The sequence below is a fragment of the Pseudophryne corroboree genome, chromosome 3, assembly GCF_028390025.1.
Source record: "Pseudophryne corroboree isolate aPseCor3 chromosome 3, aPseCor3.hap2, whole genome shotgun sequence".
Lineage (NCBI taxonomy): Eukaryota > Metazoa > Chordata > Amphibia > Anura > Myobatrachidae > Pseudophryne > Pseudophryne corroboree.
This window is the reverse complement of record NC_086446.1, coordinates 467,348,322-467,375,181: the sequence shown is the minus strand read 5'-3', so window position 1 is coordinate 467,375,181 and position 26,860 is coordinate 467,348,322. Positions and strand designations below refer to the sequence as shown.

General features: G+C 47.2%; 1 protein-coding gene across 1 annotated transcript; it reads left to right on the top strand.

Moving 5' to 3' along the window:
* Window positions 1-575: 575 nt before the first annotated feature.
* CBX8 (chromobox 8) lies at window positions 576-26,468 on the top strand. Its single transcript, XM_063960743.1, has 5 exons — window positions 576-761; window positions 4,498-4,541; window positions 4,972-5,037; window positions 24,230-24,296; window positions 24,493-26,468. Exons 1-5 carry the CDS (start codon window positions 693-695, stop codon window positions 25,333-25,335), a joined length of 1,089 nt encoding a protein of 362 aa, XP_063816813.1. The 5' UTR covers window positions 576-692; the 3' UTR covers window positions 25,336-26,468.
* Window positions 26,469-26,860: the final 392 nt, after the last annotated feature.

Below are 26,860 nucleotides of genomic sequence, written 5' to 3'. Positions count from 1 at the left end.
TGCTATTAGGCCTGGAGCTGGCCCTGATTGGAAGGTGTGCGCTGCTCCCACTGTGTTCCCAAAAGAGCAGGGCAGGGATCTCTTCTGAATATGTGCAATCCGGCACACACCCCAGCTTATAAAAGACCTCCACTCTGCAAGGGAGGCAAGAGGGAACAGGGGGTCCTAAGAGGGGCCAGAGTGACCAACATTGCTAGGCCTCTCCACTCCAGGCCCCCTAGCAACCAAACCATTATAGTTCTGCACTATGGCATTCGTTTTCCAAAGGGACTTGCTTAAGGAAAACTACATTGTAGTACTGCTTAGTGCAAAATAAAATAACAGCTCTGTTAACAGCCTATTTCAAGACGGTGAAGTAATAATAGCTGTAAGCATGAGAGCAGAGGAACCACTACACACCGTGCACACAGCCGGCCTCAGTGACAGAGCTGTGTAGCTGCTGCTGTCACATTTATTTACATAGCAGCCGCCATCGTCATGTCACTGTCAGCTGTCACTCACAGAGGCCCCGCCCACTGTAAAGTCCCTGGAGAGAGCGGAGGGTGAAGGGAGAGCTATGACAGGATGAGGGGCGGGGACGCCGCACAGCCAATCACAGTGCGGTAGAGTTCCATCCTTCCACATTAGCATCGCCGCTAGCAACAGGTGGTGACGTCACGGGGAGCGCGCTGCGCGGCCCCGCGGTGTTGGGTATGGAGCTCTCCGCGGTCGGCGAGCGGGTGTTTGCGGCGGAGTCTCTGCTCAAAAGGCGCATCCGGAAGGTGGGTGACAGGCCTGTTTGTTGATGCTGTAGCTTAGGCCTCAATCCACGGACTGCCTTCATTACTATAGCCGAATGCAGACAGGGGGTGCTGGGGAGCCAGAAAGGGAGAAGGACACCCACCCCCGTCATCTGAAAGCTGCTGGCCTGCTGAATGTAGCCAGCTATTTGTAGCATACTGTATACTGTGCTGACCCTTGTACCGGCTTGTACCAGTTGATAAAATGCTTATGCAGAGGCTGATAATTATAGTGTGTGTGTGTATATATATATATATATATATATATATATATATTTATATTTCATTCTTCTAGTTGTACTCCTATCTATCTATCTATCTATCTATCTATCTATCTATCTATCTATCTTAGTATGTATGATTAAGCCAGACCTTCCTGATGTATTCCATGTTTGCATAGTATGTTTATGTTGACATTTGGAGCAAGCAAGTAAGATTAATAAAAAAAATATATATATAAATATATATTGATTGTAAATACAAGGAGAAAGTCACGATATACACAATCTTGGGACAGAGCTTCTAATTATTGCTAGTTATGGTATCACAGCATTTATGAATACAGTGGTGTGTTTGTTTTTCCCAGTCACAAGTAGCCATTTCTGGTCTTGCAGGGCACTGGCCAGTAAAGTGTTAAAATCTAGTTATGTACTTATGGAAAGAGACATTTTACTGGAATGTGGATGACCATATCTAAATAACATTTGAAACCCCCCACTGCCCCAGAATTAGCATAGACATCACATTTGTTTGTAATGTTCTGCACAGTACTATATGATGAGGTACTTGGGGGGGAAATCAAATCTTGGCGAGAGAAGTTATTCTTAGCAGCTAGCTTCTAACCTTCATATTACAGGCTGTATTTGAAAAATGACAGGAGTTAATTGGTTGGTGCTTTAGCTTTCTCCAGTATTTCATAAATCATCCCCTTGGTGATCTTATCTGTGTATAATGTTATCACATAGCAGTAAATAATGTTATATTTTTTATTTTCAGAAATTGTCCATAATGCCTTACCTCCCCTCCCATTTCTTTACTATCATCTGTCTTTATAAAGCACCCTGTGTCAGGCCATCCTTCCATAGAGATCGATTATCTGTATGTGAGTATCTGTCTCTCCTCCATTCTTCTGTCAGAAACTGTAACGGAGGAGAGATGGATATACAAATGGCTGTGTGCACATGGTCCTTTTCCGTTTGTAGAACAGAAACCATTTGCTTAGTAATATTCAGCAGCTTCCTTTGAAATACTACATGTGAAGCAGTATTAAGTGTTAGTATTCATTTTCACTTTGTGTGTTGGAATTTTGTTAAGTATTTGACATATGAAGCCATGGTTGCCAGCTGCCCCTAGTTTCCAGGCATAGTGCCATGTTGTTAAGGTTGGTTGTTAAAAGTCTATTTATTTATTTATTTATTCTAAAAACTGACCAGTTGTGTAGTACAGTCTTTGTTATGTTGGATGCCGAGCTAGCATACCTCTTCATATTCTGTCTGCATTATGTAGTAATGTGTAATAGAGAATTTAAACCTCACACATGTTCAGCAATCACATCATGATGTGTTTGGTCGCCAAGGGGCAGATGTATTAAGCCTGGAGAAGTGATAAAGCAGTGATAAGTGCAAGGTGATAATGCACCAGCCAGTCAGCTCCTAACTGGCAATTTACATATTGGAACTGATTGGCTGGTGCGTTATCACCTTGCACTTATCACTGCTTTATCACTTCTCCAGGCTTAATACATCTGCCCTCAAAAAATGACTGTCGATCCTCCTTAAAGTGTTATAGTGTATTTTGCAATTTATATTGTAGATACATCAAGCAAAAACAATGTGGGTGACGCCCCGCTGTTTTGAATAACTATACTGTTTGCCAAGACACCAAATGCAACAGTGGTTAAGGGGGGCTGCAAGTGATATTGTAAGACCTATTCTGCACATGCGTAGAATGGGTCTTATGCCTGCACAGTCCTGTAAACCATTGGGTTTGCGTACAAATCTGAATCTGACTTTCTGTGTCTCAGCTAGTTGCAGAAGTCGGGCAGATTATGACTGTTGTAGTGGGTAAATGCAAGTATTAATTTTAGTAAGTGATTAGAAAAACCTTTTATTATATAAGTCTATCAAACCACAGGGGTCAATTCAAATAGCCGTGATGAACTTGGAAGTGTAAGTCATCACGGCAGCGGGTGCACTTTACGGAGGCCCGAATTTGCGCAAAAGTGCTGGCTGTCCAATAGGGCTTAAAGCAATTTTGTGTGAATTCAGGCTGAAACCAGCCTGCAAAGTGTGCAAGATCGGATGCTGTTGCCGATGTTGAAAAGCAGTGTCAACGGCACATCACTCCCTTCACGCTAATTGGATTGGCCCCCACAATCTAAAGGTGCGTACACACTGGCCGATATATCGCGGGTCCGTCGGCCAGTGTGTACGAGTGATATGTCTGTGAACTCTGTCGTTCAGACATATCGCGTCGACTCTGCTGCATAGCTGATGAGCAATATATTGTTAGATTATATTTGCACGTCGGTGTGTGTATGGACGGTCAGCCAACCGCCCGTACACAAGCTGCAGCACCCTGCGGTGACTGACAGCTGAACTGGGTGGGCGTGTGAAAATACACAGTTCATGATGTCAGTCCCCGACGAATTGGGCAGTGTGTATGCACAGCACACTGCCCGATCCGGCTTTAGATATATCTGCAGATCAGTTGATCTGCAGATATATCTGTAGGTGTGTGTCCATTATTAGGGGCATTTTAGTTCTCCACGATTTGCTTCTGGAATGGTCATGTAGACGCCACAGCACTTTAGCTCCATGTATGTTTCCTCACACTTCCTAAATGTGCACAGAAAAATGAGCGGAGGTTCCTTACCATAAAGTGCGCAGTTGGACACAGAGGCCGCACATCGAAGGTGATTGAAGTCCTCTCTGTATGTCTTTAAGATGGGTGGAGCTGAGTGGATGACTCTGATTTATTGCGAATGGGAATATTGGATCTTCACTGTTGATATTACATCAGTCCTGGGTGGACATCTTTGAGGTCATGGTTGTAGAATGGATGTAAAGCATTTGGGCATTTTTCACAGAAAATATATTATATAAGTATTTCCTATCAGGCCTTCATTTAATGTTCTAGCGTTCCTACCCATTTAGTACCCTCCCTCCCCCATCAGTGCAGATCTGCATGGCCTCAAATATCCTATTTCTTATCTGTATGAAAGAAAAAAGTAATTACTTTCACAATGCACCTAGGGGTTGTTTCAGAGTTGCACGCAAGTCTGCTTTGTTGAGCATATGCATATATGCTCCATAGATGTGCATACACAACCTTGGATCAGTTTAGCCAAAAACATCTCCAGTATGAGGCTAAGTGGGCGTTTACACATAAAACGCCCACTTAGAAAGAAAAGGTGCCGGGATTCTGGCGCTGGTATACTGTGCGCCGGGATCCCAACAGGCTGCAATCTGAAGACCACCCCTGCAGCTGACTTGTCTAAATCAGCCCTTAAGTGATTAATGTATTGACACTGGCATGAATATAAAGACATATGATAAGCTAGCACCTGATATTCTGCTGCCCTGCACTTCGAAATGGAGCACAACTGGAATTTATGATATCTGCCTGTATATGTTCTCAAGGTATTTGGTATCTCTAAGTTGTTTAGTATGCCAGTATTTGTGCTACGACTGTTTCTCTCTCTCTCTCTCTCCCACAGGGTCGCATGGAGTATTTGGTGAAGTGGAAAGGCTGGTCTCAGAAGTAAGTGGACCTTTTTTTTTTCTGCTTGTAATTTTATATAGGGGAGGCAATCACACGATACCTCCAGTCGGGATCCCGGCTGTCAGAAAGCTGACGACGGAATCCCGACAGGCGGTGAAAAGCAGCCGCTGCTGGAATACTGGCAACACAGGCTATTCTCCCTCTGTGGGTGTCCACGACACCCGTAAAGGGGGAATATAACCCGTGGCGAGCGCAGCGAGCCCGCAAGGGGCTTTGTAGTGCTTGCCCCGCTGCCGGTATACTGGCGGACGGGATCACCGTTGTCGGGATCATGACGGCCGGGATCCCGCCCGCTGGTAAACAGTACGTATTCCCAATACAGTATGTATTAAATAAGAAGAGTCTTGCTGTTATGAGCAGGTACAGTTGTTTTTGTTTTAGATGACTTGTTCTGATTTGTTCGTTTTAGGTACAGCACCTGGGAACCAGAGGAGAACATCTTGGATGCTAGATTGGTGGCAGCTTTTGAGGACAGGTAGAAACGTCTGTCCAGTAAACCTTACATAGAAACATAGAATTTGACGGCAGATAAGAAGCACTTGGCCCATCTGTTCTGCCCTTTTTTTTAACCTTTTGGTAACTTCAACCCTATTTGATCATTAGTTCTTTGTAAGGATACTCTTATGTGATTTTAAATTGCTCTACTGTCTTAGCCTCTACAACGTCTGATGGGAGGCTTTTACACCTATCCACTACCCTTTCTGTAAAAAAAAAAATGTCTGCAGTGGGGTACACTGGTATTCCACAGTGAATAACATCAGGGTGTAGAGTTGGATCTTGATCCAAGGCACCAACAGGCTAAAGCTTTGACTGTTTCCAGGATGCACTGCACCTCCTCCTCTATAACCACGCCTCCAGGCACTGGAGCTCAGTTTGGTGCCTGCAGTGTAGGTCACTAACAGGTGGGGCTGCGCCAGGCAGCCCTGAAAAGCGCTTTTTAGAAAACTTCAAGGGCCGCAGCACTTTTTATGTCTTTATGACATGCTGTACTGTGGCTCCATCACCTCCCTCAGCGACGCTGCATACTCCCGCGGCCTGGTTCCCGGGTACTTGCAGCGGAGACACACCGGTTTTCAGGCACACCACCGCTGTCACTCTCCAGGATCGCGTGGCTGCATTAACGGGAGGAGGTAAGAGGGTCCCCCAGGTGGGACCCACCGGTAAATCGTGATCCGGTCGCGTCCCAGGAGACAGTCTGCGCTGCTGGCGTGGACACTGTGTCGCACAGGGACCCCACTATATCCACCAGGACAAGGAGCACAGGTCGGATTTACTCAAATCCGTTTATAAAAGGCTCCACAGTACCCGGTGGTGAAGTGCAGCAGAGGGGATAAGGCGCTGACCTGTAGCCCCTCCCCCAGCTCCGGGCGCCATCTACTGCTGGTGTTCCAGCCCTGGATCTGCAGTTCTCTCTCCCTCACTCCCTGACTGAGATTTTGGCACCATTACATAGCTGGGCTGATCTCCGGGACTGCTGGGCACTGTCTCCTCTGTAAATCCGCCTGTCTCATCAGCGCTGTGCATTTACAGACACTTAAGTATTCTACATGTCATTTTAGACAGTGTTAGTTAAAAACAAGTGTACTGCTATCTGAATATTTAGTACAAGTATTCTGTGATATACATCTAGTGTTAACTGTGCATTGTTATATCTGTATACATACGTACTTGTATGTAATTTACTAGTCCAGTACAGTTTTATTGTTTATATGTAATAATTCCTGCATTGTACCTGTGACTGACGGTGCCTATAGCTGTGTGGATTCCTTTCTTGTTTATTACACGTTTCTCTGACGTCCTAGTGGATGCTGGGAACTCCGTAAGGACCATGGGGAATAGCGGGCTCCGAAGGAGGCTGGGCACTCTAGAAAGATTTATGACTACCTGGTGTGCACTGGCTCCTCCCACTATGACCCTCCTCCAAGCCTCAGTTAGAATTCGTGCCCGGCCGAGGTTGGATGCACACTAGGGGCTCTCCTGAGCTCTTAGAAAGAATAGACTTAGGTTTTTTATTTTCAGTGAGACCTGCTGGCAACAGGCTCACTGCAGCGAGGGACTAAGGGGAGAAGAAGCGAACTCGCCTGCTTGCAGCCGGATTGGGCTTCTTAGGCTACTGGACACCATTAGCTCCAGAGGGATCGACCGCAGGCCCAGTCCTTGGTGTTCGGTCCCGGAGCCGCGCCGCCGTCCCCCTTACAGAGCCAGAAGCAAGAAGATGGTCCGGAAAATCGGCGGCATGAAGACTCTGTCTTCACCAAGGTAGCGCACAGCACTGCAGCTGTGCGCCATTGCTCCTCTCACACTTCACACTCCGGTCACTGAGGGTGCAGGGCACTGGGGGGGGGCGCCCTAAGGCAGCAATAATAACACCTTGGCTGGCTAAAATACCTCAATATATAACCCCAGAGGCTATATATGAGGTAAATACCCCTGCCAGAATTCCATAAAAAGCGGGAGAATAGGCCGCGAAAAAGGGGCGGAGCCTATCTCAGCACACTGGCGCCATTTTTCCCTCACAGCTCGGCTGGAAGGAAACTCCCTGGCTCTTCCCTGCAATATACAGTAACAGTAAGAGGGAAAAGAGAGGGGGGGCATTAAATTTGGCTGTATATATACATATATTATATGAAAAGCAGCTATTAGGGACATAACTCAGTTAGTCCCTGTATGTGTGTGTGTATATATATATATATATATATATATATATATATATATATATATATATATATATAGCGCTCTGGTGTGTGCTGGCATACTCTCACTCTGTCCCCCCAAAGGGCTTTTTGTGGGTCCTGTCCTCTGTTGAGCATTCCCTGTGTGTGTGGGGTGTGTCGGTACGGCTGTGTCGACATGTTTGATGAGGATAATGAGGTGGAGGCGGAGCAGATGCATTTTGAAGGGACGTCACCCCCTGCGGGGCAGACACCCGAGTGGATGAACTTATGGAAAGAAATGAGTGCACGTATAGATTCTTTACATAAGAAATTTGACGACATGCCAAATGTGGGACAGCCGGGATCTCAGCTCGTGCCTGTCCAGGTGCCTCAGGGGTCGTCGGGGGCTCTAAAACGCCCGCTACCTCAGTTTGCAGACCCGGATGTCGACACGGATACTGATAACAGTGTCGACGACGATGAGTCAAACCTAATGCCTGTCAGGGCCATTCACTGCATGATTGAGGCAATGAAAGAGGTGTTAAACCAGGGGTGTCAAACTCGCGGCCCTCCAGCTGTTGTGAAACTACACATCCCAGCATGCCTTGCCATCTATTTTGTATTAGGGACGGCTGCAACTGTGGCAGGGCATGCTGGAATGTGTAGTTCCAAAACAGCTGGAGGGCCACGAGTTTGACACCCCTGTGTTAAACATTTCTGATTTACATCCAGGTACCACAAAAAAGGGTATTATGTTTGGGGAGAAAAAACTACCCGTAGTTTTTCTCTATCGTCCTAGTGGATGCTGGGGTTCCTGAAAGGACCATGGGGAATAGCGGCTCCGCAGGAGACAGGGCACAAAAAGTAAAGCTTTTCCAGATCAGGTGGTGTGTACTGGCTCCTCCCCCTATGACCCTCCTCCAGACTCCAGTTAGATTTTTGTGCCCGGCCGAGAAGGGTGCAATCTAGGTGGCTCTCCTAAAGAGCTGCTTAGAAAAAGTTTAGCTTAGGTTTTTTATTTTACAGTGAGTCCTGCTGGCAACAGGATCACTGCAACGAGGGACTGAGGGGAGAAGAAGTGAACTCACCTGCGTGCAGGATGGATTGGCTTCTTGGCTACTGGACATCAGCTCCAGAGGGACGATCACAGGTACAGCCTGGATGGTCACCGGAGCCGCGCCGCCGGCCCCCTTGCAGATGCTGAAGTCAGAAGAGGTCCAGAATCGGCGGCTGAAGACTCCTGCAGTCTTCTAAAGGTAGCGCACAGCACTGCAGCTGTGCGCCATTTTCCTCTCGGCACACTTCACACGCAGTCACTGAGGGTGCAGGGCGCTGGGGGGGGGCGCCCTGGGAGGCAAATGTAACCTATATAAAGGCTAAAAATACCTCACATATAGCCCCCAGAGGCTATATGGAGATATTTAACCCCTGCCTGGATTCACTAAATAGCGGGAGACGAGCCCGCCGGAAAAGGGGCGGGGCCTATCTCCTCAGCACACGGCGCCATTTCCTCTCACAGCTCCGCTGGTCAGGACGGCTCCCAGGTCTCTCCCCTGCACTGCACTACAGAAACAGGGTAAAACAGAGAGGGGGGGCAAATTTATGGCGATATTTTGATATATATAAAGCAGCTATAAGGGAGCACTTATTATAAGGCTATCCCTGTTATATATAGCGCTTTTGGTGTGTGCTGGCAAACTCTCCCTCTGTCTCCCCAAAGGGCTAGTGGGTCCTGTCTTCGTTAGGAGCATTCCCTGTGTGTCTGCTGTGTGTCGGTACGTGTGTGTCGACATGTATGAGGACGATATTGGTGTGGAGGCGGAGCAATTGCCAAATATGAGGATGTCACCCCCTAGGGAGTCGACACCAGAATGGATGCCTTTATTTATGGAACTACGGGATAGTGTCAACACACTAAAGCAGTCATTTGACGACATGAGACGGCCGGACAATCAATTAGTGCCTGTCCAGGCGACTCAAACACCGTCAGGGGCTGTGAAACGCCCTTTGCCTCAGTCGGTCGACACAGGCCCAGACACAGGCACTGACTCCAGTGGTGACGGTGACGAATCAACCGTATTTTCCAGTAGGGCCACACGTTATATGATTTTGGCAATGAAGGAGGCGTTACATTTAGCTGATACTACAGGTACCACTAAACAGGGTATTATGTGGGGTGTGAAAAAACTACCTATAGTTTTTCCTGAATCAGAAGAATTAAATGACGTGTGTAATGAAGCGTGGGTTGCCCCTGATAAAAAGCTGATAATTTCAAAGAAATTATTGGCATTATACCCTTTCCCGCCAGAGGTTAGGGAGCGCTGGGAAACACCTCCTAGGGTGGACAAGGCGCTAACACGCTTATCTAAACAAGTGGCGTTACCCTCTCCTGAGACGGCCGCACTTAAAGATCCATCAGATAGGAGGATGGAAAATATCCAAAAAAGTATATACACACATGCAGGTGTTATACTACGACCAGCTATAGCGACTGCCTGGATGTGCAGTGCTGGGGTAGTTTGGTCAGAATCCCTGATTGAAAATATTGATACCCTGGACAGGGACAATATTTTACTGTCGTTAGAACAAATAAAGGATGCATTTCTTTATATGCGTGATGCACAGAGGGATATCTGCACACTGGCATCACGGGTAAGTGCTATGTCCATTTCGGCCAGAAGAGCTTTATGGACGCGACAGTGGACAGGCGATGCGGATTCAAAACGACATATGGAAGTTTTGCCGTATAAAGGGGAGGAGTTATTTGGAGTCGGTCTATCAGATTTGGTGGCCACGGCTACAGCCGGGAAATCCACCTTTCTACCTCAAGTCACTCCCCAACAGAAAAAGGCACCGACTTTTCAACCGCAGCCCTTTCGTTCCTTTAAAAATAAGAGAGCAAAGGGCTATTCATATCTGCCACGAGGCAGAGGTCGAGGGAAGAGACAGCAACAGGCAGCTCCTTCCCAGGAACAGAAGCCTTCCCCGGCTTCTACAAAAGCCTCAGCATGACGCTGGGGCTTCTCAAGCGGACTCGGGGACGGTGGGTGGTCGTCTCAAAAATTACAGCGCGCAGTGGGCTCACTCGCAGGTAGATCCCTGGATCCTGCAGATAATATCTCAGGGGTACAGGTTGGAATTAGAGACAGATCCACCTCGCCGTTTCCTGAAGGCTGCTTTACCAACGTCCCCCTCCGAAAAGGAGACGGTTTTGGAAGCCATTCACAAGCTGTACTCTCAGCAGGTGATAGTCAAGGTACCTCTTCTACAACAAGGGAAGGGGTATTATTCCACTCTTTTTGTGGTACCGAAGCCGGATGGCTCGGTAAGGCCTATTCTAAATCTGAAGTCCTTGAACCTGTACATAAAGAAGTTCAAGTTCAAGATGGAGTCACTCAGAGCAGTGATAGCGAACCTAGACCAGGGGTACCTCAGGTTCGTTGTACAAAACTGTCACTATCAGTTTCAGACGCTGCCGTTCGGATTGTCCACGGCACCTCGGGTCTTTACAAAGGTAATGGCCGAGATGATGATTCTTCTTCGAAGAAAAGGCATATTAATTATCCCATACTTGGACGATCTCCTAATAAGGGCAAGGTCCAGAGAACAGCTAGAGATGGGATTAGCACTGTCGCAAGAAGTGCTAAAACAGCACGGGTGGATTCTGAATATTCCAAAATCCCAGTTAATGCCGACAACTCGTCTGCTGTTCCTAGGGATGATTCTGGACACGGTTCAGAAAAAGGTTTTTCTCCCGGAGGAAAAAGCCAAGGAGTTATCCGAGCTTGTCAGGAACCTCCAAAAACCAGGAAAGGTGTCTGTACATCAATGCACAAGAGTCCTGGGAAAAATGGTGGCTTCTTACGAAGCAATTCCATTCGGCAGATTCCACGCAAGAATTTTCCAAAGGGATCTGTTGGACAAATGGTCAGGGTCGCATCTTCAGATGCACCTGCGGATAACCCTGTCTCCAAGGACAAGGGTGTCTCTTCTGTGGTGGTTGCAGAGTGCTCATCTATTGGAGGGCCGCAGATTCGGCATACAGGATTGGATCCTGGTGACCACGGACGCCAGCCTGAGAGGCTGGGGAGCAGTCACACAAGGAAGAAACTTCCAGGGAGTATGGACGAGCCTGGAAACGTCTCTTCACATAAACATTCTGGAACTAAGAGCAATATACAATGCTCTAAGCCAGGCAGAACCTCTGCTTCAGGGAAAACCGGTGTTGATCCAGTCGGACAACATCACGGCAGTCGCCCATGTGAACAGACAGGGCAGCACAAGAAGCAGGAGTGCAATGGCAGAAGCTGCAAGGATTCTTCGCTGGGCAGAGAATCATGTGATAGCACTGTCAGCAGTGTTCATCCCGGGAGTGGACAACTGGGAAGCAGACTTCCTCAGCAGACACGATCTTCACCCGGGAGAGTGGGGACTTCATCCAGAAGTCTTCCACTTGCTGGTAACCCGTTGGGAAAGACCAATGGTGGACATGATGGCGTCTCGCCTCAACAAAAAACTGGACAGGTATTGCGCCAGGTCAAGAGATCCGCAGGAAATAGCTGTGGACGCGCTGGTAACGCCTTGGGTGTACCAGTCGGTGTATGTGTTTCCTCCTCTGCCTCTCATACCAAAAGTATTGAGAATTATACGGCAAAGAGGCGTAAGGACGATACTAGTGGTTCCGGATTGGCCAAGAAGGACTTGGTACCCGGAACTTCAAGAGATGATCACGGAAGATCCGTGGCCTCTACCTCTAAGGAGGGACTTGCTTCAGCAGGGTCCCTGTCTGTTTCAAGACTTACCGCGGCTGCGTTTGACGGCATGGCGGTTGAACGCCGGATCCTAAAGGAAAAAGGCATGCCGGAAGAAGTCATTTCTACTTTGATTAAAGCAAGGAAGGAAGTAACCGTGCAACATTATCACCGAATTTGGCGAAAATATGTTGCGTGGTGCGAAGATCGGAGTGCTCCGACGGAGGAATTTCAACTGGGTCGATTCCTACTTTTCCTGCAATCAGGATTGTCTATGGGTCTCAAATTGGGATCTATTAAGGTTCAAATTTCGGCCCTGTCGATTTTCTTTCAAAAAGAATTGGCTTCAGTCCCTGAAGTCCAGACCTTTGTTAAGGGAGTGCTACATATACAGCCTCCTGTGGTGCCTCCAGTGGCACCGTGGGATCTCAATGTGGTTTTGGACTTTCTAAAATCTCATTGGTTTGAACCACTAAAGAAGGTGGATTTGAAATATCTCACATGGAAAGTGACCATGCTTCTAGCCCTGGCTTCGGCCAGGAGAGTGTCAGAACTGGCAGTTTTATCTTACAAAAGCCCATATCTGATTTTCCATTCGGACAGGGCAGAACTGCGGACTCGTCCGCATTTTCTCCCTAAGGTGGTGTCAGCATTTCATCTGAACCAGCCTATTGTAGTGCCTGCGGCTACAAGTGACTTGGAGGACTCCAAGTTACTGGACGTTGTCAGAGCATTAAAAATATATATTGCAAGGACAGCTGGAGTCAGAAAATCTGACTCGTTGTTTATATTGTATGCACCCAACAAGATGGGTGCTCCTGCGTCTAAGCAGACGATTGCTCGTTGGATCTGTAGCACAATCCAACTTGCACATTCTGTGGCAGGCCTGCCACAGCCTAAATCTGTAAAGGCCCACTCCACAAGGAAGGTGGGCTCATCTTGGGCGGCTGCCCGAGGGGTCTCGGCATTACAACTTTGCCGAGCAGCTACGTGGTCAGGGGAGAACACGTTTGTAAAATTTTACAAATTTGATACTCTGGCTAAGGAGGACCTGGAGTTCTCTCATTCGGTGCTGCAGAGTCATCCGCACTCTCCCGCCCGTTTGGGAGCTTTGGTATAATCCCCATGGTCCTTTCAGGAACCCCAGCATCCACTAGGACGATAGAGAAAATAAGATTTTACTTACCGATAAATCTATTTCTCGGAGTCCGTAGTGGATGCTGGGCGCCCATCCCAAGTGCGGATTATCTGCAATAATTGTACATAGTTATTGTTAACTAATTCGGGTTATTGTTGAAGGAAGCCATCTTTCAGAGGCTCCGCTGTTATCATACTGTTAACTGGATTTAGATCACAAGTTGTACGGTGTGATTGGTGTGGCTGGTATGAGTCTTACCCGGGATTCAAAATCCTCCCTTATTGTGTACGCTCGTCCGGGCACAGTACCTAACTGGAGTCTGGAGGAGGGTCATAGGGGGAGGAGCCAGTACACACCACCTGATCTGGAAAAGCTTTACTTTTTGTGCCCTGTCTCCTGCGGAGCCGCTATTCCCCATGGTCCTTTCAGGAACCCCAGCATCCACTACGGACTCCGAGAAATAGATTTATCGGTAAGTAAAATCTTATTTTCCCCCATCAGATGAACTAAATGAAGTGTGTGAAGAAGCGTGGCTTTTCCCTGATAAAAAATTTGTAATTCTTAAGAAGGTACTAATGGCGTTCCCTTTCCCGCCAGAGGATAGGTCACGTTGGGAAACACCACCTAGGGTGGATAAAGCGCTCACACGTTTGTCAAAAAAGGTGGCACTACCCTCTCAGGATACGGCCGCCCTTAAGGAGCCTGCTGATAGAAAGCAGGAGGCAATCCTGAAGTCTGTATACACACACTCAAGCATTATACTTAGACCAGCTATTGCGTCAGCTTGGATGTGCAGTGCTGCCGCTGCATGGTCAGAAAAACTGTCAGAAAATATTGACACACTAGACAGAGACACTATTCTGCTAACGATTGACCATATAAAAGATTCAGTCTTATATATGAGAGATGCACAGAGGGAAATTTGCCGGCTGGCATCTAAAGTAAGTGCATTGTCTATCTCTGCTAGGAGATGCTTATGGACTCGTCAGTGGACGGGAGATGCAGATTCCAAGAGGCACATGGAAGTTTTGCCTTATAAAGGGGAGGAATTATTTGGGGATGGTCTCTCCGACCTAGTTTCCACAGCAACGTCTGGGAAGTCAGCATTTTTACCCCATGTTCCCTCACAGCCTAAGAAGGCGCCATTTTATCAGGTTCAGTCCTTTCGGACCCAGAAAAGCAAGCGTGGAAAAGGAGGGTCTTTTCTGTCTAGAGGCAGAGGTAGGGGAAAGGCTGCAACAGACAGCAGGTTCCCAGGAACAAAAGTCCTCCCCCGCTTCCTCTTCCAAGTCCGCCGCATGACGGTGGGGCTCCACAGGTGGAGCCAGGTACGGTGGGGGCCCGCCTCAGAAATTTCAGCGATCAGTGGGCTCGCTCACAGGTGGATCCCTGGATCCTTCAAGTAGTATCTCGGGGATACATGCTGGAATTCGAGGCGGCTCCACCCCACCGGTTCCTAAAATCTGCCTTGCCGATTGCTCCCTCAGACAGGGAGGCGGTGCTAGCGGCAATTCACAAGCTGTATTCCCAGCAGGTGATAATCAAGGTACCCCTACTTCAACAAGGCCAGGGTTACTATTCCACACTATTTGTGGTACCGAAGCCGGACGGTTCGGTGAGACCCATTTTAAATTTGAAATCCTTGAACATGTACATAAAAAAATTCAAGTTCAAGATGGAATCGCTCAAGGCGGTTATTGCAAGCCTGGACGAGGGGGATTACATGGTTTCCCTGGACATCAAGGATGCTTACCTGCATGTCCCCATTTACCATCCTCACCAGGAGTATTTCAGATTTGTGGTACAGGATTGCCATTACCAATTCCAGACGCTGCCGTTTGGACTCTCCACGGCACCAAAGGTATTTACCAAGGTTATGGCGGAAATGATGATACTCCTTCGAAGAAAGGGAGTTTTAATTATCCCGTACTTGGACGATCTCCTAATAAAGGCACGGTCCAAAGAACAGTTGTTGGTGGGAGTAGCACTATCTCAGGAAGTGCTGAACCAGCACGGCTGGATTCTGAATATCCCAAAGTCACAGCTGGTCCCGACGACACGTCTACTGTTCCTGGGGATGATTCTGGACACCGTCCAGAAAAAAGTGTTTCTCCCGGAGGAGAAAGCCAGGGAGTTGTCTTCTCTAGTCAGAGACCTCCTGAAACCAAAACAGGTATCGGTGCATCACTGCGCGCGGGTCTTGGGAAAGATGGTAGCTTCTTACGAAGCAATTCCATTCGGCAGGTTCCATGCCAGAATCTTTCAGTGGGACCTGTTGGACAAGTGGTCCGGATCGCATCTTCAGATGCATCGCTTGATAACCCTGTCTGCAAGAACCAGGGTGTCTCTTCTGTGGTGGCTGCAGAGTGCTCATCTTCTGGAGGGTCGCAGATTCGGCATTCAGGACTGGGTCCTGGTGACCACGGATGCCAGCCTGCGAGGCTGGGGGGCAGTCACAAAGGGAAGAAACTTCCAAGGACTATGGACAAGTCAGGAGACTTCCCTTCACATAAATATTCTGGAACTAAGGGCCATCTACAATGCCCTAAGTCGAGCAAAATCCCTGCTCCTACACCAGCCGGTGCTGATCCAGTCAGACAACATCACGACAGTCGCCCATGTGAATCGACAGGGCGGCACAAGAAGCAGGATGGCAATGACAGAAGCCACAAGAATTCTCCAATGGGCGGAAAATCATGTACTAGCACTGTCAGCAGTGTTCATTCCGGGAGTGGACAACTGGGAAGCAGACTTCCTCAGCAGACACGACCTCCACCCGGGAGAGTGGGGACTTCATCCAGAAGTCTTCCAAATGATTGTACATCAGTGGGGTCGTCCACAGGTGGACATGATGGCGTCCCGCCTAAACAAAAAACTAGAGAGGTATTGCGCCAGGTTAAGAGACCCTCAAGCGATAGCTGTGGACGCTCTGGTGACACCGTGGGTGTACCAGTCAGTTTATGTGTTCCCTCCGCTGCCTCTCATACCAAAGGTATTGAGAATAATAAGAAAGCGAGGAGTAAACACAATTCTCGTGGTTCCGGATTGGCCAAGAAGAACATGGTACCCGGAACTTCAAGAGATGATCTCAGAGGACCCGTGGCCTCTGCCGCTAAGACAAGACCTGCTACAGCAGGGGCCCTGTCTGTTCCGAGACTTACAGCGGCTGCGTTTGACGGCATGGCGGTTGAACGCCGGATCCTGAAAGAAAAGGGCATTCCGGAGGAAGTCATTCCTACGCTTATTAAAGCCAGGAAAGAGGTTACAGCAAATCATTATCACCGCATATGGCGGAAATATGTTGCATGGTGTGAGGCCGAAAAGGCCCCAACTGAGGAATTTCAACTAGGTCGATTTCTGCATTTCCTGCAAGCAGGAGTGAATATGGGCCTAAAACTGGGTTCCATTAAGGTACAGATCTCGGCTCTATCGATTTTCTTTCAGAAAGAACTAGCTTCAGTACCTGAAGTTCAGACATTTGTAAAGGGAGTGCTGCATATTCAGCCCCCATATGTGCCTCCTGTGGCACCTTGGGATCTCAACGTGGTGTTGAGTTTCTTAAAATCACGTTGGTTTGAACCACTAAAAACCGTGGATCTGAAATATCTCACGTGGAAGGTGGTCATGTTATTGGCCTTGGCTTCTGCCAGGCGAGTATCAGAATTGGCGGCTTTGTCTTATAAAAGCCCTTATCTGATTTTCCATATGGATAGGGCAGAATTGAGGACTCGTCCCCAGTTTCTCCCTAAGGTGGTGTCAGCGTTTCTTTTGAACCAGCCTATTGTGGTGCCTGCGGCCACGAGGGACTTGGAGGACTCCAAGTTGTTAGACGTGGTCAGGGCCCTGAAAATATATGTTTCCAGGACGTCTGGAGTCAGAAAATCTGACTCGCTGTTTATCCTGTATGCACCCAACAAGCTAAGTGCTCCTGCTTCTAAGCAGACTATTGCTCGTTGGATTTGTAGTACAATTCAACTTGCACATTCTGTGGCAGGCCTGCCACAGCCAAAATCTGTCAATGCCCATTCCACAAGGAAGGTGGGCTCATCTTGGGCGGCTGCCCGAGGGGTCTCGGCTTTACAACTTTGCCGAGCTGCTACTTGGTCAGGGGCAAACACGTTTGCAAAATTCTATAAATTTGATACCCTGGCTGAGGAGGACCTGGAGTTCTCTCATTCGGTGTTGCAGAGTCATCCGCACTCTCCCGCCCGTTTGGGAGCTTTGGTATAATCCCCATGGTCCTTACGGAGTTCCCAGCATCCACTAGGACGTCAGGGAAAATAAGAATTTACTCACCGGTAATTCTATTTCTCGTAGTCCGTAGTGGATGCTGGGCGCCCATCCCAAGTGCGGTTTATCTGCAATACTTGTACATAGTTATTGTTAACTAAATCGGGTTATTGTTGAGCCATCTGTTGAGAGGCTCAGTTGTTTCATACTGTTAACTGGGTTTCATATCACGAGTTGTACGGTGTGATTGGTGTGGCTGGTATGAGTCTTACCCGGGATTCAAAATCCTTCCTTATTGTGTACGCTCGTCCGGGCACAGTATCCTAACTGAGGCTTGGAGGAGGGTCATAGTGGGAGGAGCCAGTGCACACCAGGTAGTCTGAAATCTTTCTAGAGTGCCCAGCCTCCTTCGGAGCCCGCTATTCCCCATGGTCCCTACGGAGTTCCCAGCATCCACTACGGACTACGAGAAATAGAATTACCGGTGAGTAAATTCTTATTTTTGCTATCACTATATTCTGTACCCTGGGAAACTAAGTGTGTCAGGGTTTCATATATTATATAGTGCTACACAGGGTATACGGTTTGTATTTCTCACTGTGTTTTTCAGTCACCCCATACCGCTTAAATCCTTTGTTTGTGCTCTGTGTTTACTGTCACAAAACACGGGATTATTTGCTGTTTTTTGTGTTTGTCTGGCTATATTGTACTATTACGCCCTAAGGCTACATCACATATAATGTCTGCTACACAGGCCGTGACATCCGCGGGCGCTCCTGCATCATGCAGTGCTGTCGTTATGGATTCATCAGTGGGGGAAGTGTTAGCTGCTAGTTCAGGAGCTGGGTGTCATACATATCCCAGTCTGAATGTGGCCAATCAGGACCCACCTTGGGCAGCTTTTTCAAATATGCTGACTATGCTTGTAACACATCTTACACATCTGTGGGGCCTCCCGTGCTATTACAGCCACATATTGTCCCTGTAGTTAATACGCCTTGGGCGGATACTCTGTCTACCCAGTTACAGCAATTAAATCAGACTTTGGTTAGAAAAAAGTCAACCCCACGCCCCTCTGGGGCCAAGGAGCCATTTAAATGGGCCATTTCTTCCTCGCAATCCACTAATATTTCTGATATTTCTTCCGATGAGGATGGGAAATATACTGATTCGTCAGACACTGATACAGTTGCTTCTGATGAGGAATCTACAACCCAGGTTGATATTCCTGACCTAGTGGAGGCTATTAAGCTGATTCTCCAAATTGATGATGACATTAAGCCTCCTATTACATCTAAGAAACTGATCAGTTCAAACGTCAGACGGTTACTAAAGTAGTTTTACCACATTCTGACCTTTTAATTGACATACGTCAGGAATCCTGGTCATCTCCAGGAAAGAAGTTTTCACTGTCTAAAAAGATGCTAGCTCGTTATCCTATCCCTGCGGAGTTAAGTAACAAGTAGGAAACTCCACCACCGGTGGGCTCTCATGTCGCCCGTCTTGTGGTGTCATCTACTTTGCCTGTCACCACTGTCACCTCACTGAAGGAACTGACAGATAAGTGTGTGGAGGGTTGCCTGAAGTCTATTTACACTCTTACCGGTGCTGTACATAGACCCACTATGGCGGCCTCTTGGGCTGCAAAAGGAATTGAAGCATGGGTTCAGGCAATTGAGGATGAGCTACCTCAGGATTTTTCTGACACTGCCAGACAATATCTGTTGTATATTACCACAGCCTCTCACTATATTCAGGAGGTGGCCTCTGATGCAGGGGTCATGGCGGCCAAGGCTTCTACTACGTCTATCCTGGCTCGCCGGGTTCTGTGGTTGAGGTCCTGGAAAGTGGATCTGGACTCTAAAAAGAGCTTGGAGGTGCTTCCTTTCAAGGGAGACATACATTTTGGGGAGGATCTGAACAAGGTTGTGACTGACTTGGCGACGGCCAAGACTGTGTTTCTCCCAAGTACTAATCCTTCTGCTCAGAAGGCTAAGAGTACAACTTTTTGTTCCTTTTGGCCTCCAAGTAAAGCAAAAGGTCAGGCGTACCTGAGACAGGCTCGTACTTCCAAAACCACTAAGCCCAAATCTAAACAATCCTGTGCCGCCCGTCAGCCTTCTTCCAAACAAGACAAGCCTGCTGCATGATGGGGCGGGCCTCCCCCTGTTGGACCCCAGGGTGGGAAGCCGACTTCTGCAGTTCGCCCAGGCCTGGTTAAAGGAAGGTTGTCTCTCACTGGTACGCAATCTCTTTCAAGAGACGTCCCCCTTGCCAATTCTGTTCAACCGTTATCCCTTCGGATCCGCTGAAAGCGCAAGCTCTACACCTGGCTGTACAATCCCTCCTGGAAACATGAGTGGTGGTGCCGGTACCTCTGTCCCAGAGAGGCAGGGGATACGATTCAACCCTGTTTCTAGTTCCGAAACCAAATGGGTCTTTCTGGCCTATTCTCAACCTCAAATCATTGAACAAGTTTGTACGAGTGTCCAAATTCCATATGCAAACCCTGCGCTCTATTGTGCTGGCCATGGGACCCGAGGACTATATGGTATCCCTGGATATACAGGATGCTTACCTGCACATACCTATTGCCATTTCGCATCAGCAATATCTGCAGTTTGCTATTGGCAACCTTCATTTTCAATTCCAGGCACTGCCATTTGGACTGGCCATGGCACCTCTGATTTTCACCAAAGTGATGACCGTGATGATGGCTTTCCTCCGTCGTCAGGGAATCGGGATCCTGTCGTATCGGGACGACTTGCTGATTCTGGCGAACTCCCAAGATGTCCTCCTCAGTCACCTGGAGATGTCGGTCCAATTCCTTCAAGCCCACGGGTGGCTCATCAATTGGAAAAAGTCCTCGCTGGTCTCTGCTCGGAGCATGGTGCACCTGGGGACGCTGCTGTACACACACACAGCCAAAGACTGTTTCTGTCTCCGGAGAAGGTCCTGAATCTTCAGGACAAGATCAGATACTTCCTCTCTCGCCAGAGAGCGTCGATCCACTCGGCGATGCAAGTACTAGGCCTCATGGTGTCGGCTTTCGACATGGTAGAGTACGCTCCATTTCATTTCTGCCCTCTGCAGAGGTTAATCCTTTCCAAATGGGACGGCCTGCCTCATCGGATCAAGTCTCAAATGATCTCCTTGACTCCGGAGGTTCGTCTGTCACTGAGCTGGTGGCTACAGGACCAACAGTTGAGCAGGGGCCGTCCCTTCTGGATCTCCAACTGGGTCCTCCTGACAACGGATGCCAGTCTGCGTGATTGGGGTGCAGTGATGGAGCAACACTCTCTCCTCCCGATAATTATTCTGGAATTGCGGGCAGTGATCAATGCGTTGACACTGGCCCTGCCTCTGGTACAGAACAGGCCTGTTCAAGTACAATCCGACGACACCACCACAGTGGCGTACATAAATCATCAAGGCGGCACTCTAAGCCGCATGGCAATGATGGAAGTGTCAAAAATCCTACAATGGGCGGAACGCCATCTGCCAGCCATATCGGCAGTGTTCATTCCGGGAGTCCTCAACTTGGAAGCGGACTTCCTCAGTCGTCCGGACGTTCACGCCGGAGAATGGAGTCTTCATCCCGAAGTCTTTCGACTCCTAGTGGACAATTGGGGCCTACCAGACGTAGACCTGATGGCGTCTCGACACAAGCACAAGGTTCCGGTCTTCGGAGCAAGGACAAGGGATCCTCAAGCAGCGTTCGTGGACGCACTGGCAATTCCATGGAACTTTCGGCTGCCATACGTGTTCCCTCCAGTGTCACTCCTGGCCAGGGTAATACGGAAGCTCAAGCAAGAAGGAGGAATACTATTTCTAGTCGCTCCAGCGGGGCCCAGACGGCATTGGTTCTCAGACCTGCAGGGTCTATCGATTGAGCGTCCTCTTCTACTTCAACGCCCAGACCACCTCCTTGTTCAGGGCCCTTGTGTTTACCAGGACCTGGCAAGACTGGCTTTGACGGCGTGGCTTTTGAAGCTTCACTCCTGAGGGTCAAAGGATTCTCTGAGGCGGTCATTCAAACTATGTTGAAAGCCCGTAAACCAGCTTCTGCTCAGATTTATTATAGGGTCTGGAATTCTTACTTCACATGGGGTGCTGCTAAGAATTATGATGCATATACTTTCAAAACTTCCAGACTTTTGGTTTTTCTACAACAAGGCCTAGATTTAGGCCTTCGTCTGGCCTCCCTCAAGGTTCATATCTCCGCCTTGTCTGTGTGGTTTCAGCAAAAAATTGCGTCTCTTCCTGACATTCACACTTTCACTCAGGGTGTTCTACGGATTCAGCCTCCCTATGTCCTTCCTGTGGCTACATGGGATCTGTCTGTCGTCTTAAATGCCCTGCAAGAGTCTCCATTTGAACCTCCTTGAGCCTGTGGACCATACAGGCCTTATGCTTAAGGTCGTGTTTCTATTGGCTATTGCCTCTGCTAGGAGGGTGTCAGACTTGGGCGCTTTGTCCTGTCATCCACCCTTTCCGATTTTTCACCGTGACCGGGCAGTTCTTCGAACTCGCCCAGGTTATTTGCCTAAGGTGGTATCATCTTTTCTCCTTAAGCAGGAGATTGTGATTCCGGCCTTCATCTCTTTTGGTTTGTCCTCCAAAGAAAGGTCTTTGGATGTGGTACGGGCTCTCCGTATTTATGTGGAAAGGACTGCCTCTATCAGGAGGTCAGATTCCCTTTTTGTACTTTTTGGTTTTCACAAACGTGACTGGCGTGCGAATAAGCAAACCTTGGCCAGATGGATTAGAATGGTGATTGCACAAGCTTATACGCAGGCTGGGCTCCCAGCTCCTGCTGCTATCAAGGCCCATTCTACTCGGTCGGTTGGACCTTCTTGGGTGGCCCACCGTGGCGCGTCCGCAGAACAATTGTGCAAGGCGGCTACGTGGTCCTCGGTGAACACGTTCATCAGGTTGTATGCCTTTGATACTTCCGCCTCCCAGGATGCTTCCATTGGATGCTGGGTTCTTGTGCCGCTACAGTGCGTCCCCTCCCATGAGGAACTGCTTTAGGACATCCCCCGATGTTATTCCATGTGGAATACCAGTGTACCCCGCAGAAAAGGAGATTTATGGTAGATTTACCATTGTTAACTCTTTCTGCGAGGTACACTGGTATACTGGATTCCACAGGGCGCCCACCTTAACGCACTTGGCTTCTTTGGGTGTGTATGGCATTAGCCGCTAGTCCCTTCTCCTGTCGTGAGAATGTGGGTCTATGTGACAAACATCTACCTTCTCTTTCTTACCTGCTCCTGCATTGGACAGGTTAACAAAACTGAGCTCCAGTGCCTGGAGGTGGGGCTGTAGAGGAGGCGGTGCAGTGCATCCTGGGAACAGTCAAAGCTTTAGCCTGTTGGTGCCTCGGATCAAGATCCAACTCTACACCCCGATGTTATTCCCTGTGGAATCCAATGTACCTCGCAGAAAGATTTAACTATGGTAAGTGTACCATAAATCTCATTTTTTTTTTAAAGGTTTCTTGAACCTACCTCCCTCCAGTTTCTGCAAGTGTCCTTGTAATTGTAATACTTTTTTTTTACTTAGGAGAATGTCTCCCTCCTGTACCTTGTTAAACCCCTTGAAAAATTGGAAAGTTTCTATCATGTCCCCCCTTTTCCTTCTCTGCTCCAAACTATACAGTGCATCCGGAAAGTATTCACAGCGCTTCACTTTTTCCACATTTTCTTATGTTACAGCCTTATTCCAAAATGGAATACATTTATTTTTCCCCTCATAATTCTACACACAATACTCCATAATGACAACGTGAATTTAAAAAAAAAAAAAAATTTTGTTTGTAATTTTTAGCAAATTTTATTACAAATAAAAAAAACTAAGAAATCACATGCACATAAGTATTCACAGCCTTTGCTCAATACTTTGTTGATGCACCTTTGGCAGCAATTACAGCCTCAAGTCTTTTTGAATATGCCACAAGCTTGGCACACCTTTTGGAATAACGTAACAAAATGTGGAAAAGCTCTGTGAATACTTTCCAGATGCACTGTACATATTAAGATATTTTAGTCTTTCCTGGTAAGTTTTGTGGTGTAGACCATGCAGCATTTTAGTTGCCCTTCTTTATACAGTCTCTAATGTATTTATATCCTTCTGAAGATATTGGGGGTCATTCCGAGTTGATCACTAGCTGCATTTGTTCGCAGTGCAGCAATCGGGTTAAAAAACAGCAGTTCTGCGCATGAGGCGTAATGTGCACGGGCGACGTACGGGCACAACGAATGATGTCGTTTTGCACAGGATCTAGCGATGCATTTCAGTCGCACTGGTTGCCACAGAGTGATTGACATGAAGTGGGTGTTTCTGGGTGGCAACTGACCGGTTTAAGGGAGTGTTTGGGAAAACGCAGGCGTGGCTGGGCGAACCCTGGGCGGGTGTGTGACGTCAAATCCGGAACTGAATAGGCTGAAGTGATCGCAAGCGCTGAGTAGGTTTTGAGCTACTCTGAAACTACCCAAAAATCTTTTGCAAGCGCTCTGTGATACATTCGTTCGCACTTCTGCTAAGCTAAAATACACTCCCAGTGGGCGGCGGCATAGCGTTTGCACGGCTGCTAAAAACTGCTAGCGAGCGATCAACTCGGAATGACCCCCCCCCCCCCCTCATTGTCTCCAGAATTCAACACAGTATTTCAGATGAGGCCGTACCAATGACCTATACAGTGGCATTATTACTTCTTTCTCTCTGCTGCTGTTTAGTCTCCCTATGCAACCAAGCATCTGACTAGCTTTCCTCATTGCTTTGTTACATTGCTTCCCTGCCTTTAAGTCACTTCTATATCCCTTTCCTCTTCATGTGGATCACTAACTTGCTACGGTGTGAACACTTTTTTTTGTTTTTTGTCTCTCATAGGGAGCGAGAAAGGGAGTTATATGGGCCGAAAAAAAGGGGTCCAAAGCCGAAAACTTTTCTCCTTAAGGTAACGTTTATGTATAGACATTAAGCTACTGGGTGGGTGCCTTTATTGTAAGCGCATATTAGTTTTAACCATTACTGGCCAGAGTTCCCATTTTAAAGTTTGTTTATAGGCTACAAAACCACATTGTTTTTGTCTGATTTAGTTTTGTACACGTGCTCGAAAAACTTAAAACTTTCCCGTTACTGTGATTTCACAGGCACAAGCAAAAGCTAATGCAAAGACCTATGAATTCCGCAGTGAGTCTGCACGGGGTGTAAGAGTTCCATATCCAGGCCGTCCTCCTCAGGAACTACCGTCTAGATCCAGAGAAGGGCTACGAAGTATCCCAACCTCTTCCCAGGGCAGCAGTGGTACTCGTACAGATATCTATAAAGAGAGGTTGAGTAGCCCAGAAATTAGAGGAGAGCACTATCCATTAACGATAAAAAAGAGGAAGAGATGTCATCATGGCACAGTGCATCCAAAGGAAGATACTTCATCCTTAAGAATGACTTCTGCCAACCATACAAGTCAGCTTGAACAGGTGGCTGGTTCTGCCAGGGTAGATGATACTGGGCCACTAGAATATCATTCCTCACATGGTGTCATACAGCTTGCAAGGCGACAAAACTCAGAGTTGGGATCTACAAGTCAGGCAGAACATTGTTTCTTGCCCAGAGAACATGGACTGGCACATAAAGTACAGGATACTCATGGGCAATCAAGCATTGACACACATCCACATAGGACAAAGCACAAGGCTGACCTTCTGAGCTCCAACTGCAAAGAGGCCGGTCTCCCAAAAAGCAGAAACAGCTCAGAATACCAAGGACAGGTGTCTGACATCTACAGGGAAGCACTGGTAACACATGGTGGGAAGCCTTCTCTTATTGCCCGTATTCCTGTTGCCAGGATACTTGGTGAGCCAGAAGAGGAACCATGGAGACCCCCAATAGACAACTTGGAGAAAGTAGTAGTGACCGATGTGACTTCAAACTTTCTGACTGTGACTATAAAGGAAAGCAATACAGACCAAGGCTTTTTTAAAGATAAAAGATGAGTGTGTGTATATAATATCCAAATACACACTTGTTCATTTTTTGCCCATATTTTGCATAGTTGCAACAAAAACAGAAACTAACTTACTGTTCTAGTGAGTTCCTTATAAATGACTGTGTAGACAGGGTTTGGATAATATGAGTACACCAGATGGAGATATAGATATATATAAACAGAGTGAGATGCACGTACACTGCCACACACATACTCTTGTTTTTTGTTTATATTTAACTCCTTTTTTTTTTTCTTTTTCCCCCCACTCCTTCTGATATGCCCTAAACTCCAAACACCCATGTGTCTTAAATAGAAAGCTTGCAGCTGTAAATGGATAGCATATGCTACCAGTCCTGCAATATTTGCTGTCATGTTGGTACTTCACCACTTCTATGGGTGCAAGCAGTGCGAGAGTCTTGGCCGATTCATAAAAAAAAAAAAAAAAGTAGAATGGTGGCATATATGCACTTAATTGAACTGATAATGAGGGTGACAGAATTGGTGTTTTGAGGTTCCGGCCTTGGTCATTCAATAAGGTGAGTAAAGTATTGATGTCAGAAGTGGAGATGAGGTGGTGACAAGGAAAGTGTAAGTGAATGTAAATTTAGTTTACCTATGAAAGCACTAGAAGTTTCCATATGGCAGCGCGGTATACCAGACCACTTGTCACTTGCATGGATATTTGAATTTACAAGGGAAATTATAGTAGAGGGTGCTTTTATTTTTTTAATACATACATTTTCCTAATGAAAACTTAAAGGGATTAAACCTGAACTCGCTGTATATACAGATATTTACAGGAGTTTTTACCAATATTCTCATCAGGTGAATGTATGTGTGGTATGTAATGTCATTTTACTTCAGTTATTGTAACTGTTGTGTTTTCATGGCATGTGGCTTAGTAGAACTCCTTTGAAGTTACTTACAATGTACCATAAGGGCTTATGGTCACTATTTCCAGTAATAGAACATGTCATTGTTCACTAATGTAACAATTGTTAGCAAAGACTCTTTGACTGATCATTACACAACTATAGCTGTTTCGGCCTCCATCATTTGTGTGTGTGTGTGTGTGTGTGTGTGTGTGTGTGTGTGTGTGTGTGTGTGTGTGTGTATAATTTATATATACACATAGGCACACATACCTTGACTGCTGCAATGTATCTGTGTACACATGATTGGCAAACTTCCAGTGCAAGCCGTTAAATTAGATCACCATGTAAGATGCTGCTGGGTGGTTTTTTTGTTTTATCTTTAAATAATGGAAGCTGTTCCTGGCAAATATTTCCTGTCTCAATACATGGAACAGCACAGGGAAAACTCTTTCCAGATTCATTTGTACTGTACTCTCATTCTAGCCCAGACAATGTTGCAAGTTTCGGCCTGGTGGCAAAAATGCTTGCTATACTCTGCATCTTAGATACAACTGCACTTAATGGAATAGTCCATTTTGGGACAAGTCCTTGCTGATTGATTGCCCCTCCACATGTAACAAACAGGCAGATGTATTAACTTGGAGAATGCATAATGAA

Coding starts and splice junctions, on each gene's coding strand:
- CBX8 (XM_063960743.1), top strand. CDS start 693: ATGGAGCTCTCCGCGGTCGGCGAGCGGGTGTTTGCGGCGGAGTCTCTG. Junction 762..4,497: donor TCAAAAGGCGCATCCGGAAG/GTGGGTGACAGG, acceptor TCTCTCCCACAG/GGTCGCATGGAGTATTTGGT. Junction 24,297..24,492: donor CGAAAACTTTTCTCCTTAAG/GTAACGTTTATG, acceptor GTGATTTCACAG/GCACAAGCAAAAGCTAATGC.